Here is a 24,255-nt window from a genome sequence, read left to right as displayed (position 1 = left end):
AAAGTCGTCTTTTTAAAGATCAGTGATCGACCAAAAAACTGCCTTCAGTGCAGCCCTAAAAATAAGCTCTGCTTGCAGTTTGCCACAAGCCATGTAGGGAAGACTGTAAAAATGTGAAAGCAGGTGGTCAGAGGGACGTAATCTTAAAATTAAGAGCCTCATTTTACATCAGAGAGATTCAAACAAGTAGATGAGATTGAAACTGATGCAAAAAGTAGCAAACGAAAGTCAGCCCAGAAGGTTAAAACGATTACGACTATCCCGAGATAAAACTGGTAAATTAAAATACAATTATATGATTGAGCCATCAGTAATTTACTCTGGTGTTAGGAAGGCTAACGGAGGTGTAAACAAAGCTTCAATCGTCCTTAATACTGATGATCAGTAGCAGCCAGAGGGAAGAAGCTTGTAGTGTTGAGTTTATCTATGTGGGATCAGACGCTGTCTGAAGTCTTTTCTCTCTGCTGGGTCATTTGTTGTCGATACCAGCGAGTGGATCCAAGGACAAACCACTGGCTTTGCCGCACAGTTTGATAACTTTATGAAGAGGACTGCTGTGGATTTTGTTCAGAGTTCCAAACAAAGTTGTAATGTTAAAGTTTCACTAAAGACACACAGAAGACACAGAGTTGACTGACGTACCTGGAGTTTGTAGGATTTTTTAAAAATAAATTACTGTTGGTAGCATAATTTTGTTTCTTTTCATAAAATAAAATAAAGGCACTTTAGCAGAAAGTCAAACTTTGCTGTGCGTAAACTCATCTGTCAGAGTTGTAACAATCCTATTGTGTGATATGTTAACATGCTAATGGTAAAGAAAATTGCCATACGCAGAATATTTTTTAGAACATGGAGAACTGCTCTAGTAACACTCGCATGCCTGTCCAACAAAAATAATAAAAAAAACAGAGCAAGTGATCAAACTGCATCTTTTCAGCAAGTTAGATTTTAAATCTTAAGGAGAAAAAGAATACTTTTCTACAGCTGTAGAGTACATTTCTTTGTTTTTATTCATATTAACGCTACACATTATGGCTTTAAAATAATTTCATCTAAGCATCACATCTCTGTAAAACAGAGGTGAGAGCAGAATGCTCAGGAAGATGTAAGCCTCTATAAGGTCTTACATCTCTGAGTCTTTCTGTTGTTTTCATGCTACATTTTTCATTGAAGCTCCGTGTTGAAAATAAAAATGTTTTCATCTCATTTTAACTATTTTTTGAACCAGAGCTTCATAGGAAGCCTCCATTATTTTCTCATCTACCATATTCTTATGAACAAATTGTACAACAGAATCTGCTAAAAATAGATAGGTATTTTTGTTTTTCACTTAATCTGCTTGCATAGATTCATTTATTAGTTTGTCTGTTTGGGAAAAGAATTTAAAATATTAAGTGAAAACACATTTGTTGTGCTTTAACAGTAATGTTTGGTTCTTGTTGCTGAGCTCATTCAGTGGTTCTGCCTTTTGCACTCATTTGGATAAACGACACGTTTAGATTAAATATGGTATTTAATCTAAATATGGTATTCCTAATAATACAACTGTTTATGTCTAATGCTGGCTGAAACCTGCAACCAAATTCTTGCAGTTTGTAGTTTTGTCTAATATATATATTTTTTAATTATTACTTTTGTTTTTGTTCTCTTGTTGTTTTTTTCATATTTTACACAAACTCAAGGTTTTTCCTTGGTTGCTTCCACATTTGTGTCCCAGGTCATATGTCCTCGCTAAAACAGAACACGGATCAGGTAAACGATTCTCTCAAATTGAGTCACAATGCTCTGCTTAGAATACTAATGTAACCTTTTGATGACATTCTACAAGGAAGTTAAAGAAAAGCTCATGCACGACTTGGGGGTGGGGGGGTCAAAACGCAGTTCTGACGTCTTTTGAAGAAGTCTAGAGCTTTTGTAGCCTAGTTGCTGTCACTTTCAACTTGAACTGAGAGCTGTAAAAGGTTATGAAGGTTTGTTTGCAAACTTAAGTTATATTTAAAAGAAAATAAAAACTAAGCTCCTATATTGTATACGCAATCATTCTGTGCTGTGTTTCTGTCTTGATCTCGTCCAGAAAACTATCATGATTCGCCTTAAAGGGGCAGTATTGAGTGTTCTCTGGCACATGGTGCCATTTTATAGCACAATCAATTAACTCTTAACGTCATTTGTTGTAACAATGCTGTATATATATCAAATACTACTTAAAAAAGATTTTACTTAGTAAATTAATGGTAAAATTTCAAAGGTGGAGTTTTGTTCTGAACTCATCACAACATTGCTCTTCTATTAACCCTTTAACAACATTTCTACCGGTTTTTCACTGAATGAGCTGAGTTCAGCAGATGTGCAGTTCCACCAGGGGTTTGCTAATTACTGTTGGTTAGTCTGAAGGAGCTGAGTGGGAGAGTCGCAGGGGAAAGCTGCTCTGTGAGGCAGAAGCTGCAACTTAGAGGAGGAGCTTCATCCTCGAAGGCGGAGCTAGGTCCAACCAGGTGTTTTATTCAACTGAATGGTTGCCACGGGAGATTAATGGATTTCTCAAACATGCATGAAAGAATCAAAGCAACACTCCAGATATGTTTTTGATGAGAGAATAACTTTATAACAAATCCAAATCTCCAAAAAAAGAATTTTGGCAACACTGCCCCTTTAAAACACATCTCTATTTGTCATAAAGTCATCTCTAGTGGAGGAACTTTAAGTTTGAGAAAAGTCAGATATGTAAGCATAATAATAAAGTCTAAATGTGTCCTTCTTATACAGTCAAATGCTTTTAAACACACCGAAGTGAAACACAGTCACTGCTAGAAAAACAACAAATGTATAAAGAACAGCGTTGAACCCGAAGCTTCTATTTTTCCCCGCATATGTTTACCTGCTTGCCCCTATCCGCCGCCCCACGAGGGGCAGGATAATCCATCTCAGGCTCCTGTGAAAAGATCTTTGCAGTCTTGTCAAAAGCTTGAGCAGCAGCATTGCAGGCTGAGAGGAGGGGGGTGAGTAATACTTCTGAAAAGATGCCTGAGGGCTTAAATCTGATTCCACTGCCTGTAGCTGTGCCAGAGAGAAAGATGATGTGATGCAGACATCGGTGACTGGGGAGATATAAATGACAGTGAAATAAGTGTCAGTGAATTGCGCAGTTGACTCCTAGAGTCATACCTCCGTCACACTTGTTACAGTTAGACATTACAGTCAGACTTCCTTTGGTCGGGTCTAGAGACGTTTTTCTGAGGGAGAATGCCAGCGGTTTTCTTTAATATCGTCAGAAAGTGGAACTATATGTCAGTCTGTCTGAGATGTGGTTTTTTGTGATAACTGGTTCATGAGCGAAACGGTCATCCGTGTCTACAGCAACACACAGCTTCATTTCTTTTTTTTCTTTTATTTGGAGCCCCAAAAAGGCCTAAAAAATATCCAAATGCAAAGGCCAAAGACCAAAACAAATGATTTTTATTATGAAAAACATTCTACAAAAGGACAATGGTTTCAATATATTAAAGTTGTTTGAAACCGATTCTTCTGATGTGTCTCCAATGTATTTTTTGGTAAGGTGTTCCATGTGAACATGTCGCTATAGAAGGTGGACATATTGAAAACAAGCCAAGCCAATTGTAAACGGAGCTGCTTTATTTTGAACTGTTTGTAGTTTCTTTGCCAACGTACAATAATCCGAGACAAAGCAAGAGATTTAATTAAATCTAAACTATTCTCTGTCAAAACTGCAAACATCTTTTATCACAGCCAAACTTCTACCCAATTGGCTCACCAATTTATCGATATGCTCTTTTCATGATAAATCACTTTCCAACACAACGCCTAGTAACTTAACTAGGTTTAACTCTGGATTATCGATAAGATATTTAGACCCTATTATTATAGATCTTGTTTCTGCAGGATGCCAAGTACTTCCCTGTCCAAAGGGGATACTTGGTCCACCCTCAACTTTCTTGGGGTCTTTCTTCAGATGCCCTATCCATCTCAGCGAATTCCTTTAGACGCAGAGGAGCAGCATCTCAAAGAAGTCCAAGAGAAGGCTACATTCTCTGGAATAATGGGAATCTCATTATTTCAATTTTGACCGATTGAGTCGGGATGGTAGTCTGATGGGTTCAAGTTGATACATCAGTAAACCAAGCGCTTTACTTTTTGGGTTTAGCCCTTTTTCCTATCATGATAGGATAGAGCAGTGTATCCATAGGCCCAGATATCTCCCTCTCTACCATAAACAAGGCATAAAGATACTTGAACTCCTTTTACCTGAAGCACAATCTAACCACCAACCCAGAGGGAGCTGTACAATTTTAAGAAAGTACACAGCCATAAATAATATTTCAACAAGTTTTTACCTTGAGCACAAAACTATAAATTCTCCACTTTTCATTTTCAGTATTAATTTACCAAGGTCACCAAGTGTAGAAAAACACAACTCAAGGGAGCCGTGTATTAAGAGTGCTTGACAGGCATGTTTGAAAGCACACTCTGTACCAAGAAACAGAAGGCCAAAGGTAGTGAGGTTCCACTGATTACGTTCAATAAAAGTCTAGAAGCGTGAAGCCTATGTAGAAAAATGGCTGTGGTGATTAAAGTTGCATGATAGACTCCCCTGTTGCTTGTTTTTGAGCCACACCATGCAGCTGAAATAAAAAGAAGTTAGTACCACAAGTTTGCTTAAAAAAAAAAAAAAAAAAACAGTGGCTTTTCTCATTAATGTTGCAAAACATGTACACAATTTGATGGGTTTTTTTTTTTTTTAGAATTTACTTAGGCAAATTTGAAAAAGTCTGTTCGCTTGACAAATTACGTATATTGTAATCTGCTGAAGTAAGTCATCCTTGCCCGAAAAAATTCCTCGTTTGTGTCCAGACAGATGGTGTTGTTGCTTCGAGCAACACCAGAGGGATGACAACACAAACCAGGATGGTTTGAAGAAGGAGAGGGTGGGTTAGTTATAAACCTATTTTGTGTGTAACTCCAAGTGAGAAAATTAATTTAAACCTCAGATATGTTCTCACAGAGAGAGAAACCAGTTTGTGGTTATTGTCTTCATCTCTGGTTTGCTGTTGGGAAGAAACCCAAATTCAGAATGAAAACTGGGTTCAATTTATTGTGACTAGAAGTTACAACTGTCAGAATCTCATGAAAAAAAAGATGGAAAAAACATCACACTTAAACATTTGTCAAAGCTTATATCCCAATGTCAATGCTGACATTTAGCGTACCTTGTCTTAAAGGAACCTAAATTTACACTTGTACTGACCAAATATGACTCACCTTGGGAACATTTCATATAGACCATATATTCATACTACCTTAGGGAATATTTCATACAAACCATGTATGAATTTGTACTTCCTCGTGGTCTTCTCGTACCAACCATTCCTACCTCCTTAGAGACTTTTACTGACATCCACATCACAGATTAGCTCCTCCAGGGACTTTCTATACCAACCATGCCTGAATTCAAACTGCACTGCTTTCTGTATCGACTTTCTTAATGCAATCTCTCCTTCAGGACTCTTCATACCAACTTTACGTCAATTTGTAAACCCCTTGGGGACGTCTGTGTACCAAACATTTCTCAATTTATACCCAATTTGTTCCCCACTTTGAGGATGTTTGTACCGACCTTGTGTTAATTCTTATGCCCTTTGTGAATACAGTGAACCCTCGCTATATCGCGGTTCACCTTTCGCGGTCTCGCTGCTTCACGGATTTGCATCGTGCATTGTGTTCTTCATTCTGATTGGCTTAACAGTCTCTCCGCTTCTTCTCTACCTGTGTGTCAACAACTTTGCGGTTTAATATGTACATGTATGTAAAACAGCTTGCCAAATTTAACATAATCGATGGTGGCAGGTCGGTTTATAAGAATCTTTTTGCCCAGAAGAAAAAAGAGCGACAACAGCTACCGATAACTATGTTCTTCTCTCGAAAAAACACACCTGCACCGCAGGCTTTAGAAGAAAAAAAAACCCCCGCCACATTTTTTATTTTCTCCCGTTCTAATCCAATGACTCGGGTCGCAGTGGGGGGGTTGCTGATCTCCGCAATTCGGGCACGGGAATCCGCCTTCAGTTCGTATTAAAAGTATTATTTTACAGTACAGTAGTTATTTGTAAAAAAAAAAATTTATACAGTACTTTTTATTTGTTAAACAAATGTTTGGACCTGTAAAAAGGTTTTGTTCTTTGGTTTCAATGTATTATGGAGTATTTCATTGTATAATAATTGTAAAAAAGTAAAGGTTTCTACTTCGTGGATTTCGCCTATCACGGGTTCTTTTTGGAACGTAACCCCCGCGAAAAACGAGGGTTCACTGCATTTCAAACCAACCGTTGCTTAATTCCTCCTCCCTTTGTCGACATTTCATACAATTCATTGGAACGTTTCATACCAACTGTGCATAATTAATAGCCCACTTTGGGACATTTCTGGTGTGCTATGCTTCATTTCATACTAAAACCGCACCAAATATTAAATTGCAACCTCAAAGAGAAGCTTAAACGCTATTCACACTTCCCATTTCAATAATGTATTTTACCTGTTTGAACATTTTGACGACTTGTCTTCATAATTCATAAAAAGTATTCTTTTTTTCTATGAGAATTACAATCGGTAGCTACATGAGTTTGAAATGATTTGTATATGGGTAGAAAACGAAGATCACAGTTAATGAATCTATGAATTTACTCGGAACTGGCTTTTAAAAGAGTTAAAACAGTTAGGGATGTCAGTCGGACTTTCCTGACAGCCAATAATCATCTTAGTATAAAAAAGCAATTTGACTTCTAAAAGCAGATTCTTCTTCTAGATAAATCAAAACATCAAGCCACCTCTTTTATGCAGTTCTACCAATACCAATAAAAACAGCTACAACATGCACTGAAAGGCAGATCTGCCATCCTGTTGTCTGAACCTTTCTGACACCCCTTGAGAAAGAGGAGAACTAACAGATTTCTGCTTTGTTGATTGACAACTGCCTCCAAGCATACTGAACTCCTCTACTGTGAGCTCCCTGCTCTGGATCCTTGTCACCATGTATATTTCACAAGTGGGTTGCTTAGAAGTTTGTGGTTTCAGAGATGACTCAGTCACTCTCTGAGTGCTTGTTGTTGAGCCATTATTCTTCCAGTGGATTTCTCTTTTCATCGCACCACTGCCTTCATGCGCCATTGTTCTTCAATTAACCCCAAACAAAGCTGACACATTGCCTCTGAACTGAAAACAGGGGTCTACCTCCAGCCTATCAGTTCTCAGCTTGCGAGGCAGGAGGGGAATCTATAAGTGCCTCTGTAGTTAACATGGATGCAGTAGATGATGCAGGGATTAATGGAGGAAGGGGAAGCAAAACGACTGACTACTATCCCTCCTGCCCTCGTTGGACTCCTTCGGGGACTTGTTAACGTTGAAGGTCTGTTGTGTTGTGTGCGTCATGGTAACTAAATGAAGGCTGAAGAAGCCTTTGTAGCTCCCGGAAGCGGCCCGTTTGAGTAAAAGAAAAAAGCAAAGCGATTGGAGTTCAAGGAAAGATGGTATCTTGATCTTTAGTTCTCCCTGTCTTTGTTCAAGTTTGTTGGAAGTCTTATCTAACTCTTTGCTTAAAGAAACCTGTCAGGATTGGTTTCAGTCACAGACGTTGCGTGAATATTAAAGTTAATTACTTTATCCTGTTTTTGCCATCAGTCTCCTTTCCTTTGTATTTTTTTTTTTCTGTTTGCCTCTTCCACCTCTCAGGGACGTGTTTAGAATTTTTATTTAACCAAACAAAACACATGGATCCGTTCAAAGTGGGAAAACCATGCTAACTTAACTGTATATAACTCTGTATAACACAGTTATATAGTGGAGTAATATAACTCTGTTATTAGGCCTGTCACAATAAACAATAAATCAATTAATCGCCCATAAATGAAAGTTATCGACCTAGTTTCTAGTTTCAATCGGCTTTATTGTTTCTTCCGGCCTTTTTCTCTTTCTATTGATGACACTGGATGAAAAAAGGCTCAACTCCGGTGCTCTCTACTAACTCCTCCCTTCCTCCTTTCCTTAGTTCACACTACATGATTTTAGAATCCGCGGGTCTTAAAACCTGAGACCCACTAGCAGACAAAAAACCGTAGGTGTAACGGGTTCGATTGGGTTCGACCGTGCAGTGTGTCCACCCACACAGCAAGAGCAACACACCACACACGGACCGATTTCTCTCACCGACATTCAGATTTCAGACAGAAAATCCCGTATATAACCGCACTATATATCACACGTGAATTTAGTCTAAACAAACACGGCTGACGACGTAGAAGCAATAGCGATAGTTTGTGAGCTTATTTTAAGTGATAAAAGATGTAAGAAAAGGCATTGAATAAAAGAGTGGAGGACGGGGCTTTATTTGCTGCACTATGATGTGGAGGTGAGTTATTCTGTTTTGTCGTCTTTGCCATTTGTGTATTTAAGCTTCATTGGTAAATTAGTATTTACCGTTTTAATCTTTAAAATTACATTGAGAACAATGGTTGGGTGCTAGGGCAGTCATTCACCCAGCGGTCCGTCGTATTTTTGAGTAAAAAAATTTAATTAGTTTAAAGTTGACAGAAAATTTGAAAATATCACTTGATATTTATGTGTTATTGAAAGATTGGAAGGTTAATACCTGAGCATTTATAAAGTCTTAAAAAATGCAAACATTTTAAAAATACTTAAATAAATAAGCAATGCTTAGCCTGGTGGGTCACAAGTAAAGCCTGGTGGCTTTCCAGGCTTATAATAAACTGATATCAGGGAAACCCTGATGTACATCAACTTGTCAATGGGACTACAGGTTGAAATTAGCCACTGGGTTATAATCTCAAGTACTTTCATGTAAATTTTAATTAATAAACAATTGTAGTGTTTTCAACGTAGCTGTTGGTGACACCGAGTTAAACCACAAATGAAGACCCTGGAGTTCAGTTGCAGCTTGTTTAATTGTCTTCATGAACATGTGGTGAAAACTGAAATGACAGAAAATATACTCTATCTCAACATGTAAAGAGATATATGCCCAAATTAAGTGGTTCAAGTTCGCTAAAATAACATTACAGGAAAATCAACAATAACATCCAACTAAACAGTATAAACTGCCATATGATGTAACTTACGGCGTTCCTGCATGATAATTCAGAGTGGATGGCATCGGATAACATTTCCATGCTGCCTCTTGCATGTGAACCTTTGTTTTTAGCAAAAACGGAATACCGGAAGTACGTAACCGGAACCGGAAGTATGTAACCGGAACCGGAAGTAGAATTTACCGATAAAGCATTCTTTATAAAAACTTATATAAAGCATAAATTGTTTGTCTAAACAACTTGCAATCATTTTAATTACAATGAAATACTTTTAGAATTATTTATTCAACCTTATGAACTTACTTATTTATAGGAATGTCTTAAGGACAACACACTCCCCGCCTGGCCACTACACTAAGGAGGCCACTATACTAAACAATCCATTAAACATTCAGTCCTTTGGCATGAGAAGGATAACTTCTGTAACTGGTCGCATGAATGTCTTTACACAACCTTGACTCCATCCCTTTACCTCGATCTTTCTTACTCGACTGTCTTTGCCTGGGAATGTTGCATTAACCTTTGCCATGGGCCAGCTGTTGCGTGTAACTTGCGCGTCCTTTAGCAGAACTAGGTCACCAACTTGAAGGTTTCTACATGATACAGTCCATTTCTGTCTTTGTTGCAATGTGGGCAAATACTCATGCCTCCAGCGTGTCCAAAACTGGTTGGAAAGAGCTTGAACTTGTCTCCATTGTTTGGTGTAAAGGTCTTTATCCAAGAAGTCTCCGGGTGGAGGTTGAAGGCAAGATTTCTGTGTAATGAGCATCGATGGGGATAGAACAAAGGGGTTCTCTGGATCCGACGACACTGGGACAAGTGGCCTTGCGCTTATGATGGCTGTTATTTCGGCCATGAGTGTGCATAGCACCTCATGAGTCAACTGTATCTTATTTCGCAGCAACATGGAGTCCAGGATTCTGCGGGCAACTCCGATCATGCGCTCCCAAGAACCTCCCATGTGAGACGCATGTGGAGGATTGAACTCCCAGCTGCAACCTTGCTCTGTTAGATACTTCTGCATTGATTTGTCCATTCCTAGTTCCTTGGAAGCCCCAACAAAATTGGTGCCCCGATCTGACAACAACTGTTTGGCGGGACCTCTTAGAGCAAAGAAGCGACGGAGGGCATTTACGCAGCTGGAGGTGTCTAGAGATTCGATTACCTCAATATGGACAGCCCTTGAACTCATGCAGGTAAACATAATGGCCCATCTCTTACTTTCAGCTAGTCCGCCCCTGGTGCGTCTGGCAGTAATAGTCCAGGGCCCGAAAACGTCGAGGCCAACATAAGTAAAAGGAGAACAAGTCTTTAGGCGTTCAGGTGGTAGAGCCGCCATGAGTTGTTGTTCTACTTTCCCACGCAATTTGCGGCAGGTTACACATTTGTGGATCACTGAGTTGACAAGTGTTTTGCACCCTAAAAGCCACAGTCCTGCAGCCCTGATGGCTCCTTCCGTCAGATGACGGCCTTGATGTTCCACTAGCTCGTGGTGATGACGAGTGAGCAGGAGAGAGATGTGACTGTGTTTAGGGAGAATTAATGGACTTTTTTCCAAGTTCTCAATTTCTGAGTGTTTGAGTCGGCCACCGACAGAGATGAGACCATCCTGCAGGATTGGACTGAGCTTTTGTAGAGGGCTCTGCTTTGAGATTGGCTTACCAGCATTAAGGGCAGAAAGTTCTTTTTCAAAGTGAGCCTTTTGTGTCTCTTTGAGGATGACAGTTTTTGCCTGAGCTATCTCCTCTGGAGTTCGCGGGAGGTGACATTTGTGCCAGCCTTTGCATTTGCTGTTTGGATTAGTCCCATTGAAAGATTTTGCGATGTGGATAAGGTTTGCTATAGCTCTGACTAAGGACTTGAAAGTAGAAAAGCGCTCGAAACGTTCACTGTTGAGTACTCGGAGGTGAGTAACATAAGTTCTGATTTCTGGCCTAATCTCTGAATCTTTGTCAGGTTCGATTAAATCAAAGATTTCACTCACGTGTGGTATCTCTGCAGGAGGATGGCGGATGAAGGATGGTCCGGTGAACCAAGTTGACCTTTTTAGCTGAGCTGCTGACAATGACCTCGACGCATGGTCTGCTGGGTTTTCCTCTGTACGCACATAGTGCCATTGTTCTGGCTTTGACGACTGGCGAATGCGCTGTGTTCTGTTGTGGACATATGTATAGAATCTTCTAGAGTCGTTGCAGATGTAGCCTAGCACCACCTTATTGTCGGTATAAAAGTGTATTGCATCAAAATGTAAGTCCAACTCGTCCTGAATGAGGTCAGCCATTTCCACTGCCAAGACTGCTGCACAGAGTTCAAGTCTTGGTATGGTTGGTTCTGACAGGGGAGTTAGCTTTGCCTTGCCCATTATGAATCCAACCTCAACCTTGCCATCTGCTTGGGTTGCCTTTAAATAGCTTACGGCCCCTATGGCCTTGGTTGATGCGTCTGAGAATAAACACAGTTCTTTATGCGTCGCTTGACTGAGAGAAGTAGATGTGAAAGTTCTAGGGACATGTAGTTCCTTTAGGTCCTGAAGGGAATTCTTCCATGTTTCCCAGTTACTTTGTTTGTCCTCTGGAAGGGGTGTGTCCCAATCTGAACATTCAGAAGTGAGTTCTCTGAGCAGAGCTCTTCCTTGGATTGTGACTGGTGCCAATAGGCCCAGGGGATCAAAGACACTGTTGACGGATGAGAGAACACCACGTCGGGTAAATGGTCTGTTTGTGTCGGCTACTGAGTAAGTGAATGTGTCAGTTGTCATTTCCCAAATAAGACCAAGGCTTCGCTGGGACTGTATTTCTTCCCCACTTAAATTTAAGTCTTTAACGACTGCTGCACAGTCTTCTGGGCAGAAGGCCTGCATAACTGCCTGTGAGTTAGAAACAAACTTATGCAGGCGCAAATTAGATTCAGCGAGTGAAGCTTGTGTTCTTTGAAGCAAGTCTATTGCCTCAGCTGAAGAAGGAACAGAAACCAAGCCATCATCTACGTAAAAGTGCCTCTCCACAAACTTGACAGTATCAGCACCATATTCCTTTGCACCTACTCTGATGGCCTTGCGAAGTCCGTAAACAGCAACAGCAGGAGATGGTGAGTTGCCAAATACATGGACTTTCATGCGATAATCGATAACTTCCTTGTTTAAATCATTGTCTTTATGCCAAAGAAAACGGAGGAAGTTACGGTGGTCCTCACGCACCATAAAACAGTGAAACATTTGCTGTATATCTGCCATGATTGCAATGCTGTCAGTCCGGAAGCGGAGAAGAACACCAAGGAGTGTGTTATTTAGATCAGGGCCAGTAAGGAGGACATTGTTAAGTGAGACACCCTGGTACTGAGCACTAGAGTCGAAAACAACTCTGATCTGATCTGGCTTTTGTGGGTGATAAACTCCGAATGTCGGAAGATACCAACATTCCTCATCCTTTTTCAGTGGGGGTGCCAACTCAGCATGACCATTAGAAAAGATCTTTCCCATGAAGGCCACATATTGGTCTTGCATTCTTGGTTTTCTGTTTAGGTTGCGTTTTAAGGATGAGAATCTTGTGAGTGCTTGTTCTCTGTTGTTTGGCAGCCGCTGGCGAGGTTCTTTAAACGGAAGTGGGGCGACCCAACTGTTGTCCTCATCTCTGTACATAGCATTGTCCATTATTTTGATAAACATGGCGTCCTGTATTGAAGGAGCTGGTTTATTGTCATTTTCCGTCCGGTTAAAAACGGTTTGTCCCAAGGCTTGCTCAGGTGCTTTACTCAGTCTATTCGTGTGTGGCATTTCTTTGAGTTGCAGAAGACTGTTGCATGGCTCAAAAACTGTTGGGCGACCATTTTCTAAGACAACTGTTTTTAGAGTGCTGACGGTCGGCCTATGAAGATTACCCAGACAAACCTCCCCTACTACAACCCATCCTAGATCTAAACGCTGGGCAAATGGAGCATTATGAGGGCCATTAACCCTCTGCCTGACCTTGTGCACCCGTAAAACATCTCGCCCAAGTAACAAGAGTATTTCAGCCTTAGGGTCTAGTTCTGGGAGGTACTTTGCTACGGATTGAAGATGTGGCTGGTGAAGTACTGCGCTAGGGGTTGGGATTTCACTTCTGTTGTTGGGAATGTCCTGACACTCAATGAGCGGGGGTAGAGGAATAACTACCGACCCATCTAGTGACTCAATCTGGAAACCTTGAGCCGTTTTGCCCCATGTTTCTACCACACCAGAACATGTTCTGAGATTGTAGGAGAAAGGTTCAGTTTTAATGTCAAAAAGTTCAAAAAACTCTGGCCTGGCTAGGGAACGATTGCTCTGATCATCTAATATTACATAAGCTTTGACTGCTCTGTTCTTGCAACCTAAAGGGTACACCCACGCAAGACATATCTTAGAACATGAACGACCCCACTGACCTGGTCCGCACACATCTGTGCAGCTTGTTATGACATCAACTGTGTCAGGACTGTTTTCTCCCTCCCCGCCATTCTCTTGTGCCAGTGAGGGAGCCTTGTTGATCTGGGCTGGAGAACCAGGATGCATGATTGTATCGTGGCTTGTGCTATCACATTCAGAACATGTTACTGCAGATTTACAGTCCTTTGCAAGATGAGTGACTGAAGAGCAGCATTTAAAGCATATTCCTTTCTCTTTGAGGAAGGCCTTCCTTTCAGTGAGTGGTTTGTTCCGAAACGTCCTGCATTTTTTGAGTGGGTGTGGCTTATTATGCAGTGGGCAGTTCCTGTTAAAGTCGTTGTTGGGGACAGAGATATTGGTTTTGTGTACAGTAATAGGTTTACTAGAGAAAAAGTTCTTTGAATCCTTTTCTGGTCTTGAGTGTGTTTGGCCGTATTGTTGGTGGAAACTTGGATCATTGCGTCTCTTAGCCTCTTTGCACACGAATTGGCAGAAATACTTAAAGGGTGGGAAACAGCCTCGATTTTCCTCTTTATATTGAGATCCATGTGACATCCACCTTTCCTGAAGACCGTGTGGGAGCTTTTCAACAATAGGCCTAATTCCGCGAGAAGTGTCCAGATATTGTAGGCCAGGGAGGTAGCCATCTTCCTTGGCGCTTTCAATCTCTTGTAGTAGATCCCCTAGTTCACGCAGTTTGATGTTATCTTTGACCGTTATTCTTGGAAAACTGTCCAATCGTTGGAAGAGTGACTTTTCGATTATTTCAGGAGCCGCATAACATTCGTTTAGTCTCTCCCATGCTTTATGTAGAGCCAATGTAGGGTTGTTGACATGTACTGAGCGTATGCGTTTTACCTGATCACTCGACTCTTTCCCTAACCATTTTGTCATGAGATCTAGCTGTTGAATGGGACTTAGGTGAACATCCGCTGTTGCACTACAAAATGAAGAGTACCATGCTCCATAATTCTCTGGCCTATCATCAAACTGGTAAAGGCCCGAAGTGATCAGATCTCGTCTTGCTATGTATTGTGCAAATGGCTCAACTGGGTATGAAATGCTGGCTGGGGTGTTGCGGTGAGGCGTGAACGGTGAGCAAGTTGGGTTGAAGTGAGCGTTTTGTTTCATTTCACTTATAGTCTGACTGGGCATATTTAGGGCAGCAACATTGTCCTTAGTGAGCTTTTGTTCAGAGCTGATGGGTTGTGGCTCTACACTGTGTTCAACGTGAGGATGCCATGATACAAATGTATCGAGTGAGCTTACTCGTGGGCGAAAGGTGGTTGGTGCTTTTTCAGGACATGGAGATTGTATTATGCCCATTTGAGATTGTACGTATTCACTTGTACGTTCTAATATTGACTTTTCTGACAGAGCTTTTCTCCTGTCGTGCTCCTCTTGTGTTGCTTCAGCTTCCTCCAGCACTTGGGCTTCAGCCACAGCAGCATCAGCTTCCTTTTGTAATGTTATCACTTCCAATGTTGCCTCTATTTTAGCTTTTTCCAATTCACTTTGTGCTCTTTCAACTTTTAACTGTGCTTCTTTGGTTGCATAAGATGCTCTCACCTTAGCAGCTTCTGCTTTAGCTCGAGCGTAAGTAGCACTTACTGCTGATCCAGAAGAACGGCTGCATGCAGAGTTGTTGCTGGATGCCATTTTGATCGTGGAGAATAATCAATTGCCGCCTTTTCACTGTAGTGTTTTCAACGTAGCTGTTGGTGACACCGAGTTAAACCACAAATGAAGACCCTGGAGTTCAGTTGCAGCTTGTTTAATTGTCTTCATGAACATGTGGTGAAAACTGAAATGACAGAAAATATACTCTATCTCAACATGTAAAGAGATATATGCCCAAATTAAGTGGTTCAAGTTCGCTAAAATAACATTACAGGAAAATCAACAATAACATCCAACTAAACAGTATAAACTGCCATATGATGTAACTTACGGCGTTCCTGCATGATAATTCAGAGTGGATGGCATCGGATAACATTTCCATGCTGCCTCTTGCATGTGAACCTTTGTTTTTAGCAAAAACGGAATACCGGAAGTACGTAACCGGAACCGGAAGTATGTAACCGGAACCGGAAGTAGAATTTACCGATAAAGCATTCTTTATAAAAACTTATATAAAGCATAAATTGTTTGTCTAAACAACTTGCAATCATTTTAATTACAATGAAATACTTTTAGAATTATTTATTCAACCTTATGAACTTACTTATTTATAGGAATGTCTTAAGGACAACACAACAATCAACAACAAAAAGTTGTTAGTGGCAGTTAATCTCTGTGTGGTAAGATATGAACAAATTGACCGCTCTAGTGGGGTGGCCAGGCAGGGCCACAGGGGTGGCAGTGGCATGGCCACGCCTCATCTGTTCTACTTCCAGAGATCAGAGCTGTGAAAACCATTTGAAGGGATTTTTACAAACGGATGCCTTGGTTGTCTTGGACCCAGATAAGAGGACGATTAGTTCTTGTACCCTGTCTATGAAGTCGTTCCCAGTCCATGTCCCTCTCAACGCTCCCCCTAGGCGACATTCCTGCTGTCTGAGTTTGGAGTAGATCCTTTTTTTCCTGTCCTACATCAGTCATTGTGGGTCCCTAATGCAGCTCTAATGATGTGCTGAGGCTTGTGAAGCTGCAGGCTGTTTGTTTACCAGCAGACACTCTGTAGTACATTCTCCTGACACCCCTAATGCAATCAGACTCCCATAAAATGTACACATAACGATATTGCCGAGTAATGGCTTCAACATTACATCTGAGGAGCAACACACTGCACCGAGTTACTTCTTGGACCCTCCTAGCTGTAAAGTCTGACATATTTGAAGAGAATGCACAACTGTTTTTGTTTCATTCATAGGTCAGGTTTGTAAAAAATGTCTTTACGTTGGACAATTTCTTTGCACACTTTCAAATTATGACCCAAATTATGGCATTAAAATCAGAACTAAGTTAATTTATTTTATTTTATTTTTTTCACATTTACATCAACCTCCACATTAAGTGGCTTCATTTTGTAAAGATGTGTGAAATCTCTTAAATTAAGTGTAGTTATTTATTATTGACTTTTGAGGAGAAAAAGGAATTTTCACGTCGTGATGCAAACAACAAATTGGGCCCGCATGATTTTTACAACGTACCTTTTAAGAAAAGTACATTATCTGGTTGAAAATCCAAGATGGACGCAAGTGTTCAAGATGGCTGCCTCGTCAAATCCAAAGAAATGGTTTCCGTAGTAGAACCTGAATAAACATAAATGTGTAAATTCATGTTAAACTGAGTGTATTCTGACTGGAAAAATTAAATGGTGTTTGTTGAATCCCAATATGGCCACCTGTTTTCAAGATGGCGGCCTTTACGTGACTCAAAATGAGCATTCTTCCATTGCTTTTTAAATTTTGTAGTTTCCACATTTGATTACTTAGTCAAATTATCTTCTTGCTACATTCCTGTCTTGTGAGTATATGTATGCTTGTTTGTTTTTTTTTACAGTGTCTTTTCCCCTTTTGCATTTGCCGATTGATTTTTAGGGTACTGTTCAGAATATACTCAAAATTGTTACATTCTTAAAAAAACTAAATCAAATTTATCACTACCCTGTATATCAACTAAGTGTAATGACCATTGTATCATAATATTAAGTCATTTAGATTTTTTAGAATACAGAATTGGATTTCTCAGATTCAAAAACATATTTTTGATGCATAGGCCATCAAAATAGGATTATTCAATCAGAATATAATTCGAACACTGTTTAAAACTGCTTTGGATGGCAGCCATCTTGACAGAAGGTGGCCATTTTGTGTTTTCAAGTGGATGACATACTTTTATGAGAAAACTATTTCTGTATGCCAAATCACCGAGTGAAAGATTGTTCCAGCAATCTGCCCACTAACCCGGAAACCTAACCTCAGAGGTTTTCTTACGTCCTATATCGTTATACTTACTCTTAAACTAAGTAGTAATAACTCTTGATTAAATTAAGTATTATGAATCACAAAAGTCCTTCAGTTAAACTTATTTTTATAGAGATTATTGTAAACACACACACACACCATGTACTCAGATCTCTCTCTTGCCGACAAGAGTTTTAAGAAGTTGGTGGCCTTTCACTCCACTGCTCAGCACCATACGGATCCAGTAATGAGGAAATTTAGGAGGTTGTATCCAAAGACGAAACTGTCTGAACTCTTGCTAACTTTTCAAGATCTAACACCTAATAATGAGCTACCTCTCCATCACCAAGCACACCTCCTTCCACAATTCTTGTCATTACGTCTCAGGCTGACGGAGCCTTTCTGGTTCAGCTCAGTCTAAAACTCTTCATTTAATACCAGACTCTTTTTGACTTTTCCATCTGAACTGCCTGAAAAGACTCTGTTCCAAGTCTTGACCTTTTTTTGTGGCATATATGTTACAAATAGTGTAAAACAAGATTTCTCTTTAGTAAGTTTTCCTGCTAGCGGAACTCGAAACTAAAAACTGATTTGCATTTTCCTGGAAGTTTGTTCCAGGTTTGAGGCGCAAAGAAGCTGAAATGGTTGCAGAATTCAGTCAAACAAGAAAAGAATTAGCAGCATCCAGTAAGCTTTCGCTTCATGTTGACTCCCACCATTTTGCCAAGTGTTTTTTGTTGAATGCTAGGTTGGTACCTTTAATAAGTACCAACTTCTTTAGAATAAAAGTAATAGTGTGGTAATATGCAACTTCCATTCTGGTTTAAATGTAACCATGTGAAAAAATAACTATGGCTTGGAGCTTCTTTTTTTTTAGCTAGCATAATAACTGTAAAGTTTGAAACAGTTACAACTTTTCAGAGTGTTTTCTAGTGACAATTTATAAGTGTAATTGCTGCTACTGAATCATTAGTGTGCATGTCAGGAGCAGGAACCTGTTGCTAAAATATAACCATTAATTTTAAAAAAGTCTCACCAAAACAGATGGGTTTATTACTCCCTCTAACTAAATGTATTGTGTAAAACTTTGTATAAAAAAAAGTTAAGATTGATTTCCCTCAACATTATTTATTTTCACCTGGCAACAAAAACATTTAATGCAGCAAATTGTGAGATTAGCCCATCACTTGCAGCTCACTCTAGGAGTCTCATGTTTGTAAAATGCCTAAAATTTGAATAATTTTGTAAACGGCAACATTCCACCTTTATTACAATGTAGTTTAACAGCTGAAATAGAGAGCAGAAATCACATAAAAGTAGATTACATCTGAAACTTGGTTAGCAGTTGACATGAATGAACATGGGGGAAGCGTCTGCAGTGTGTGTGTGTGTGTGTGTGTGTGCATCGGTGGGGGGTCGGATTAATAGCAGAGGACAGAGATTGGATGAAATGATCCAAAGCTAAAAGCAGCAGGAGGGAACTCACCCCTAAACCCCCGCTGTCTCCACTATTAATATTTGCAAACAGAAGAAGAAGAATGGAGTTATGTGCGTACACACACTCAAGCAGCCTCTCCAACCGGCTCAGGTTGCAAAAAATAAATAAATAAATAAAATTGTTTGGAAGTCGCAGCGAAACTAGAAGCGTGACTCACAGCAGCCGCTCAGCCTCAGAAATGAAAACTCGTTAGCTTGAAGGATCAGCGTAGCTCTTCTGCTGAGCTTTTCCTCCCACGGTAACCTGTAACTGGCATGTCACCTGCCCTCTTCGCTCATATTAGTCGACATCTGACCTTTAACGAACAGAGAGCCGGAGCCTAGCCGCCACCGCTGGAGGTTAGCGAGGCCTAATGAGAGAGAGAGAGAGGGATGGGGGTTGGGGGAGGGCTCTGTGTCTGACCTCCACAATAACCACGCAGACCCTCATTAGCATGACGCTAACAAGCCGCTCGGCAGAGGATGTCACGGAGAAAGCTGGAGTGGAGCGAGAGATGGCATGTTCACTCAGAGCACATCAAAGGATTCTCCAGCCACCTACAAATGTGTGTTTTCCTTTTTTTTTGTTTCCTCCTCTCTTCCAGCTTCATCATTATCCATAAGTGGCTGGTTTGCAGCAACACAGCTGGCATCGCTTGTTTTCGTTGTACAATATGTTTCGCCGTATGTACGTTTTTAAATAATGTACATATTTTGGACAGCTTTGCTACAATGTCGTATCCATGCCCACAAAAGCATTTTGAAGACATGGTTTTGTTTTGCAGGGTTTCTATAGCATGTGGAAGTTTTATTTCATAGTGTCTGAATGCCCAGATATTGTAACTACAACTCAGATCTCACTGCTGTAGAAATTGGTTGTATTTAATAAATTAGCACTTTGCGGTTATAGCTCCAGTCTTCATTTTCTGGACTTCATATTTTCCTTTGTGCTAAGCTACCTAGCTAGCTTAAGCTGTCATATTTTATTGTAAACTGTTATTTGGTCTCAATCAATAGTTTTCCAGGTTATCTGAAAGCTTTTTTATTTATTAATACCAACAGATGGATGTTTTGTCTTCACAAAGCAAAGTCAGATTCTTAGAGGAAATCATCCTAAAGTCTGTAAAGGTTTTAGCAAGAATTAGCTACATCGCTCATGGCTTCTTTTAAATGTTTCTCAGTGACATAAAATCCTTTTTGGCGGTTTTATCAGTGTAGTTAGCGTAAGAGCAACTCTTCCCAATATAAACCCCATCATATGTGAACTTTATCAAATTATTAGCCTATTTCTACTCAAACATGGAGTTGATAATATCTCAAAAATAATATGTAAAAGTTCAAATCTCAAGAATTAAAATCTTTTATGGACATAAAATGTTAAATATTTGTCTCCACTCATTACAGTGTAGGTGTCTCTCTGGCTGTCAACTCGACATGAAGCTAACCTCATAATTCATTCTCTGTTTAGCCAACTTGCACTTTATTGAAAGTTTTTTTCCCCTTCAGTTATGTTTAATGAAAACAGAAGTTGTCATTTCCCCTTTTTTGTCTTGTGGATTATTGATGAGTGCAGGAGAAAAGTAAAGAGAGAATTTGCAAAATAGTTTATTTCTAAAAAACTAAATATTCACATTTTGTCTTAAATTTGGGCTTTCAGGTTGATTTTAAACACAACAAAATGTAAATCATTCTCATATGTCATGGATTAGTTTTACGTTGACGTCTACCCTCAGTTTAACTTTTTTTTAAGTATAGAAATATTTTATTTTATAATTTATTCAGATATTTTGAACAAACAGAAATTGGCTGTTCCGTCAAAATCACTCACGATATAAAAGGTGTTATTTTATACAACAAACCAGTCACAATGGTGCCTGCAGCACAGCTCTTACGGTGAAGTTTTTTTTTTCTTTCTCTACTTTCCTGAACCATTCAGGGTGTGTTAGGGAAACAGTTATAGACATTATATAATATTTTAGTGTACCTGTTCTGGCAAATGCAGAATACTATCAAAAGTTACAATTAATAACAGCAATAAATTAAATAAAACTGTGAATTGAAACTTCCTCTTTAGTTCATTTGTATTGTTTTTAATCTCCAAAGTGTGACGATGGAAAAGTTTGAAAATGTACCTTGAAGATGCTTGAATAGACTTTACCTATCCGTCCACCTCTTGGGGAAACGAGGACTAAAAACCGAAAACCTGCTGGGCTGCAGTTTGCTGTCCAATCAGCAAGCTCAAAACCTTAAGACTCTAATGATTTAGCATATGGAAAGCAATCTTCAAGTTCTGTTTTTTTTTTTTTTGTTTTTTTTTTTGTCCAGGGGTCAAAAACGGAAGTACGATGACGCCGGAGAGGATGAGGAGGATGCTGACGTGGAGAGCAAGCAGGAAGGGCGGGACTCCGCCGACGAGTCGTTTAAAGACTCCAACGAGGAAGAGGAGGGCAGCAGCTCGGAGGCAGACGAGATGGCCGCCGCCCTGGAGGCAGAGCTAAACGACTTTATGTGAGAGTTGAAAAAAACCGACTGAAAGCCAGCCCTTACCGACGTCACACACGGTACCCACACATCGCTCTCCCGCCCCCGTAATCCGGAGTGGCCGTGGTTATGGCGTGGGGAGCGATGAATGTGTGTCGTAATAAAAACCTGAATGTCCTGTACAGAACCAGCGCCTTTCTGCGGAAATGAAGGCTTGGACTTTTGTAGCACTGCTATATATAAATATATATATATAAATATAAATGGATATAAATATAAATCGCCTTTTTGTGGCATAAATCCTTTGACGTTAACATTTTATTGTGAGGAAAGCTCTTGGACTGATGAAATTTGATACTTTTGTTGTTTTTCTATTTGGATTTTTATATTGTTGAAAAGATGAATTAAAAAAAAACATCAGTGTATATTTTGCTGATGGTTCTTGCCAAAGAGTTTTGAAATAGGTTTGCCAAGTTGTGCAGCTAAAAAAATATTTTAAATCCCAACTTCCACATTTTAAGATTTTTTTTTTATTATTTTTATAATTATTCTTTGATCGCAGCAGGTTGTTAGGGTCAACTAGTTTATCCAGACATTCGAATGTGTTTCTTCCATTAGTTTTTTTGTTATTTGTATATTTTGTAAACATTTTGTGTGCTAACAGAAGATCTTTTGTTAATGACGAATAAAAGTTAACATCCCAGTAACAGGAAGCGGATCTGACTCTGCCAATGATGACTTCCTGTTGGCGGGAATCAGAACACAGGAAAGAAAACAGATTGTATGGGGGCAGACATTTTGAGTTCAACTGAAAATAAAGGGATTATAAGATTGTCCAAAACCGCTATCTGATGTGAACTAATGGGAAAGTTGGTCGTGTTAGTTGTTGAATTTTGTTTTGCCTGTGCTGCGGTTTACACATTCCTGAACTATTCTTTAGATTAGTGCAACTTGAAACAAAAATTTTTACAAACCAACCCACCAATTTCTCTTATTATCTGGAACTGATCGGGGAACTATGATGAGTAAAAGCAAGGCAAGTAAATGAGTAAATCACAAGTAATTTCTTTTTTAACTACAAATGCACAATTTCTGGACGATACCAATCTCCATTTTGACTGATTTTTTTTTGTTTGGTTTTTTTTGCTCATAACTGCATCACACAAAAGATAAAAATGCACCACATCAAATTGATGAAAACATTTCAGAATTAACTGGGTTCATTTTTTTTTATCAAATAAAAAAAAGTAGGAAAGTATGAGTTGGTTGATGCATTTATAAAACAAAACTGGTGGGAATCTTAAGTTTTGATGAGTGCAGGGAAAAAAAACAATTTTCAGAATGTGCCCCACATATCAATCAGAGCTGATCAAAAGGAATATTGAGTCTTTAGGCAAAATCTTTCATTTTCATGGTTTGTGTTTTAAATTAGCAGTTTTCATCTGAAGAGTCAAACTGTCTTTTGCCTGTTCTGTGCCCTTCAGATTTCAGAGCAGCTTAATAATTTATATCCCACTATTCTATATATGTTGCATTCTTATCTAGGATTAAAGCTGGAGGGACATAAAAAAAATGTCAGTTTGAAGTAAAATTGTCAAATTTTATTTTAGCCGACTTGTAGCTAACGACAACCAATTGAAGCAGCCCTTGGAAATTTTTTTTTGCTTCAAAGTAGGGATGCACCGATATAAAATTCTAGGCTAATATTTACATCCGATATTAATATTGCTGTTTTGGTCGATAACCAATATTTGCAGATATTTATTTTTCTCTACTGTCTTGATGACCCAAAAAAACTGTACAGTACAGTTTCTCTAAAACTGCACCATGCTGCATACTTGTTTGTGTTGGATTAAAATTTCTAGACACAAAATCACAAATATTTATTTTTATAGCGTTTTTGTTTTTTTTCCTTTTTGATATTTTGCAGACTATATTTTTTCAACGTTTTATTACTATTATTATTTTGAGTAAAATCAGATTTTATTTTACTGAGATTTTAGGATGGAATATGGAAATAAATATCGGTTGTTAATATCTGCTCTGTTTTATTTATTGGGTGATATCAATATACAAAAAACATAACAAAAGACTAATATCAGCCCATACTGGTGCCGATATGCCGTGCGTCCCTATTTCAGAATGCCAGTTGTGGATCCTCTTTCTGCATATAAAACGACTTGATACATTTAATTCTAAATAATAGAGTTGCTCCTTGAAGGGTTTTCTTCCACTTATGTTCACCAGACCAAGTCTGGCCCCGTTTACAGGCTTCGTGATAAGCTAACTAGCTAGCCGAAGTGCTCGGGATTAGCACAGCATTTCTCGGGGTAAAAAACATGTAAAAAATCATTTTAAAAAGTGGATTTACTCTGAATTTTCTTGGTGAAAAGAGAAACCATCTGCAGATGATTAACGGAGAGCTGGAATAGTTCACCTGAAACATCCACACCCCGCACAACGTGGGCTTTTAGAGCCCAAGTCTGCGGCCGCTTCCTCTCCACGACGAGCTTCGGATATGTAACCAGAGTGTCTCCAGTCTCCCTCTTGAATGGTTGGATTAATGTGATTTCTAGGAAACAGTTCGGTTAGTCATGTTTTATTCTCCACTTGTGTTGTGTTTGTATTATCTTGGAGATGGGTAGGGTGAGGGGCGGGGGGGCAACTAACCTCAGAGCTCTTGGCGGAATACTTGAATTTGCATCGTTGCGATATTTCTACAAAAAGCTGATTTTTGCTTATCAAATCAAATTTTTCAGTTTTGCTCCTGCTCTTCTCACGGGAAGCTTTAAACGTGAGCTCCCAGAACTGAGTAGAGGATTTCACCAGCACTTCTTCACCTGTAGTGGCATCACCCAGCTTTGCTGCTGCGGAT

At 39.4% G+C, this 24,255-nt stretch overlaps 2 protein-coding genes across 3 annotated transcripts in view; one reads left to right on the top strand and one right to left on the bottom strand.

The window, feature by feature from the left end:
* ctdp1 (CTD (carboxy-terminal domain, RNA polymerase II, polypeptide A) phosphatase, subunit 1) overlaps positions 1 to 22,221 on the top strand; it is an 85,729-nt gene extending 63,508 nt beyond the window's left edge. The window contains exon 13 of one of the 2 annotated variants that reach the window (XM_032580925.1): positions 21,225 to 22,221. In XM_032580925.1, coding sequence (XP_032436816.1) covers positions 21,225 to 21,411 — 187 coding nt within the window. In that variant the 3' untranslated portion in view covers positions 21,412 to 22,221. The remainder of the gene's footprint in view (positions 1 to 21,224) is intronic. The other variant, XM_032580926.1, reaches the window with a different exon arrangement.
* LOC116731258 (uncharacterized) lies at positions 8,893 to 11,313 on the bottom strand. Its single transcript, XM_032580929.1, has 2 exons — positions 9,144 to 11,313; positions 8,893 to 8,996 (listed from the first exon to the last, which is right to left on the bottom strand). The coding sequence occupies exon 1, from the start codon at positions 10,450 to 10,452 to the stop codon at positions 9,505 to 9,507; it is 948 nt and encodes a 315-aa protein (XP_032436820.1). The 5' UTR covers positions 10,453 to 11,313; the 3' UTR covers positions 8,893 to 8,996; positions 9,144 to 9,504.
* Positions 22,222 to 24,255: the final 2,034 nt, after the last annotated feature.

Source organism: Xiphophorus hellerii, chromosome 13 (genome assembly GCF_003331165.1).
Source record: "Xiphophorus hellerii strain 12219 chromosome 13, Xiphophorus_hellerii-4.1, whole genome shotgun sequence".
Taxonomy (NCBI): Eukaryota; Metazoa; Chordata; class Actinopteri; order Cyprinodontiformes; family Poeciliidae; genus Xiphophorus; species Xiphophorus hellerii.
The sequence above is the reverse complement of the archived record's forward strand: the minus strand, read 5'-3'. Positions and strand labels throughout refer to the sequence as shown.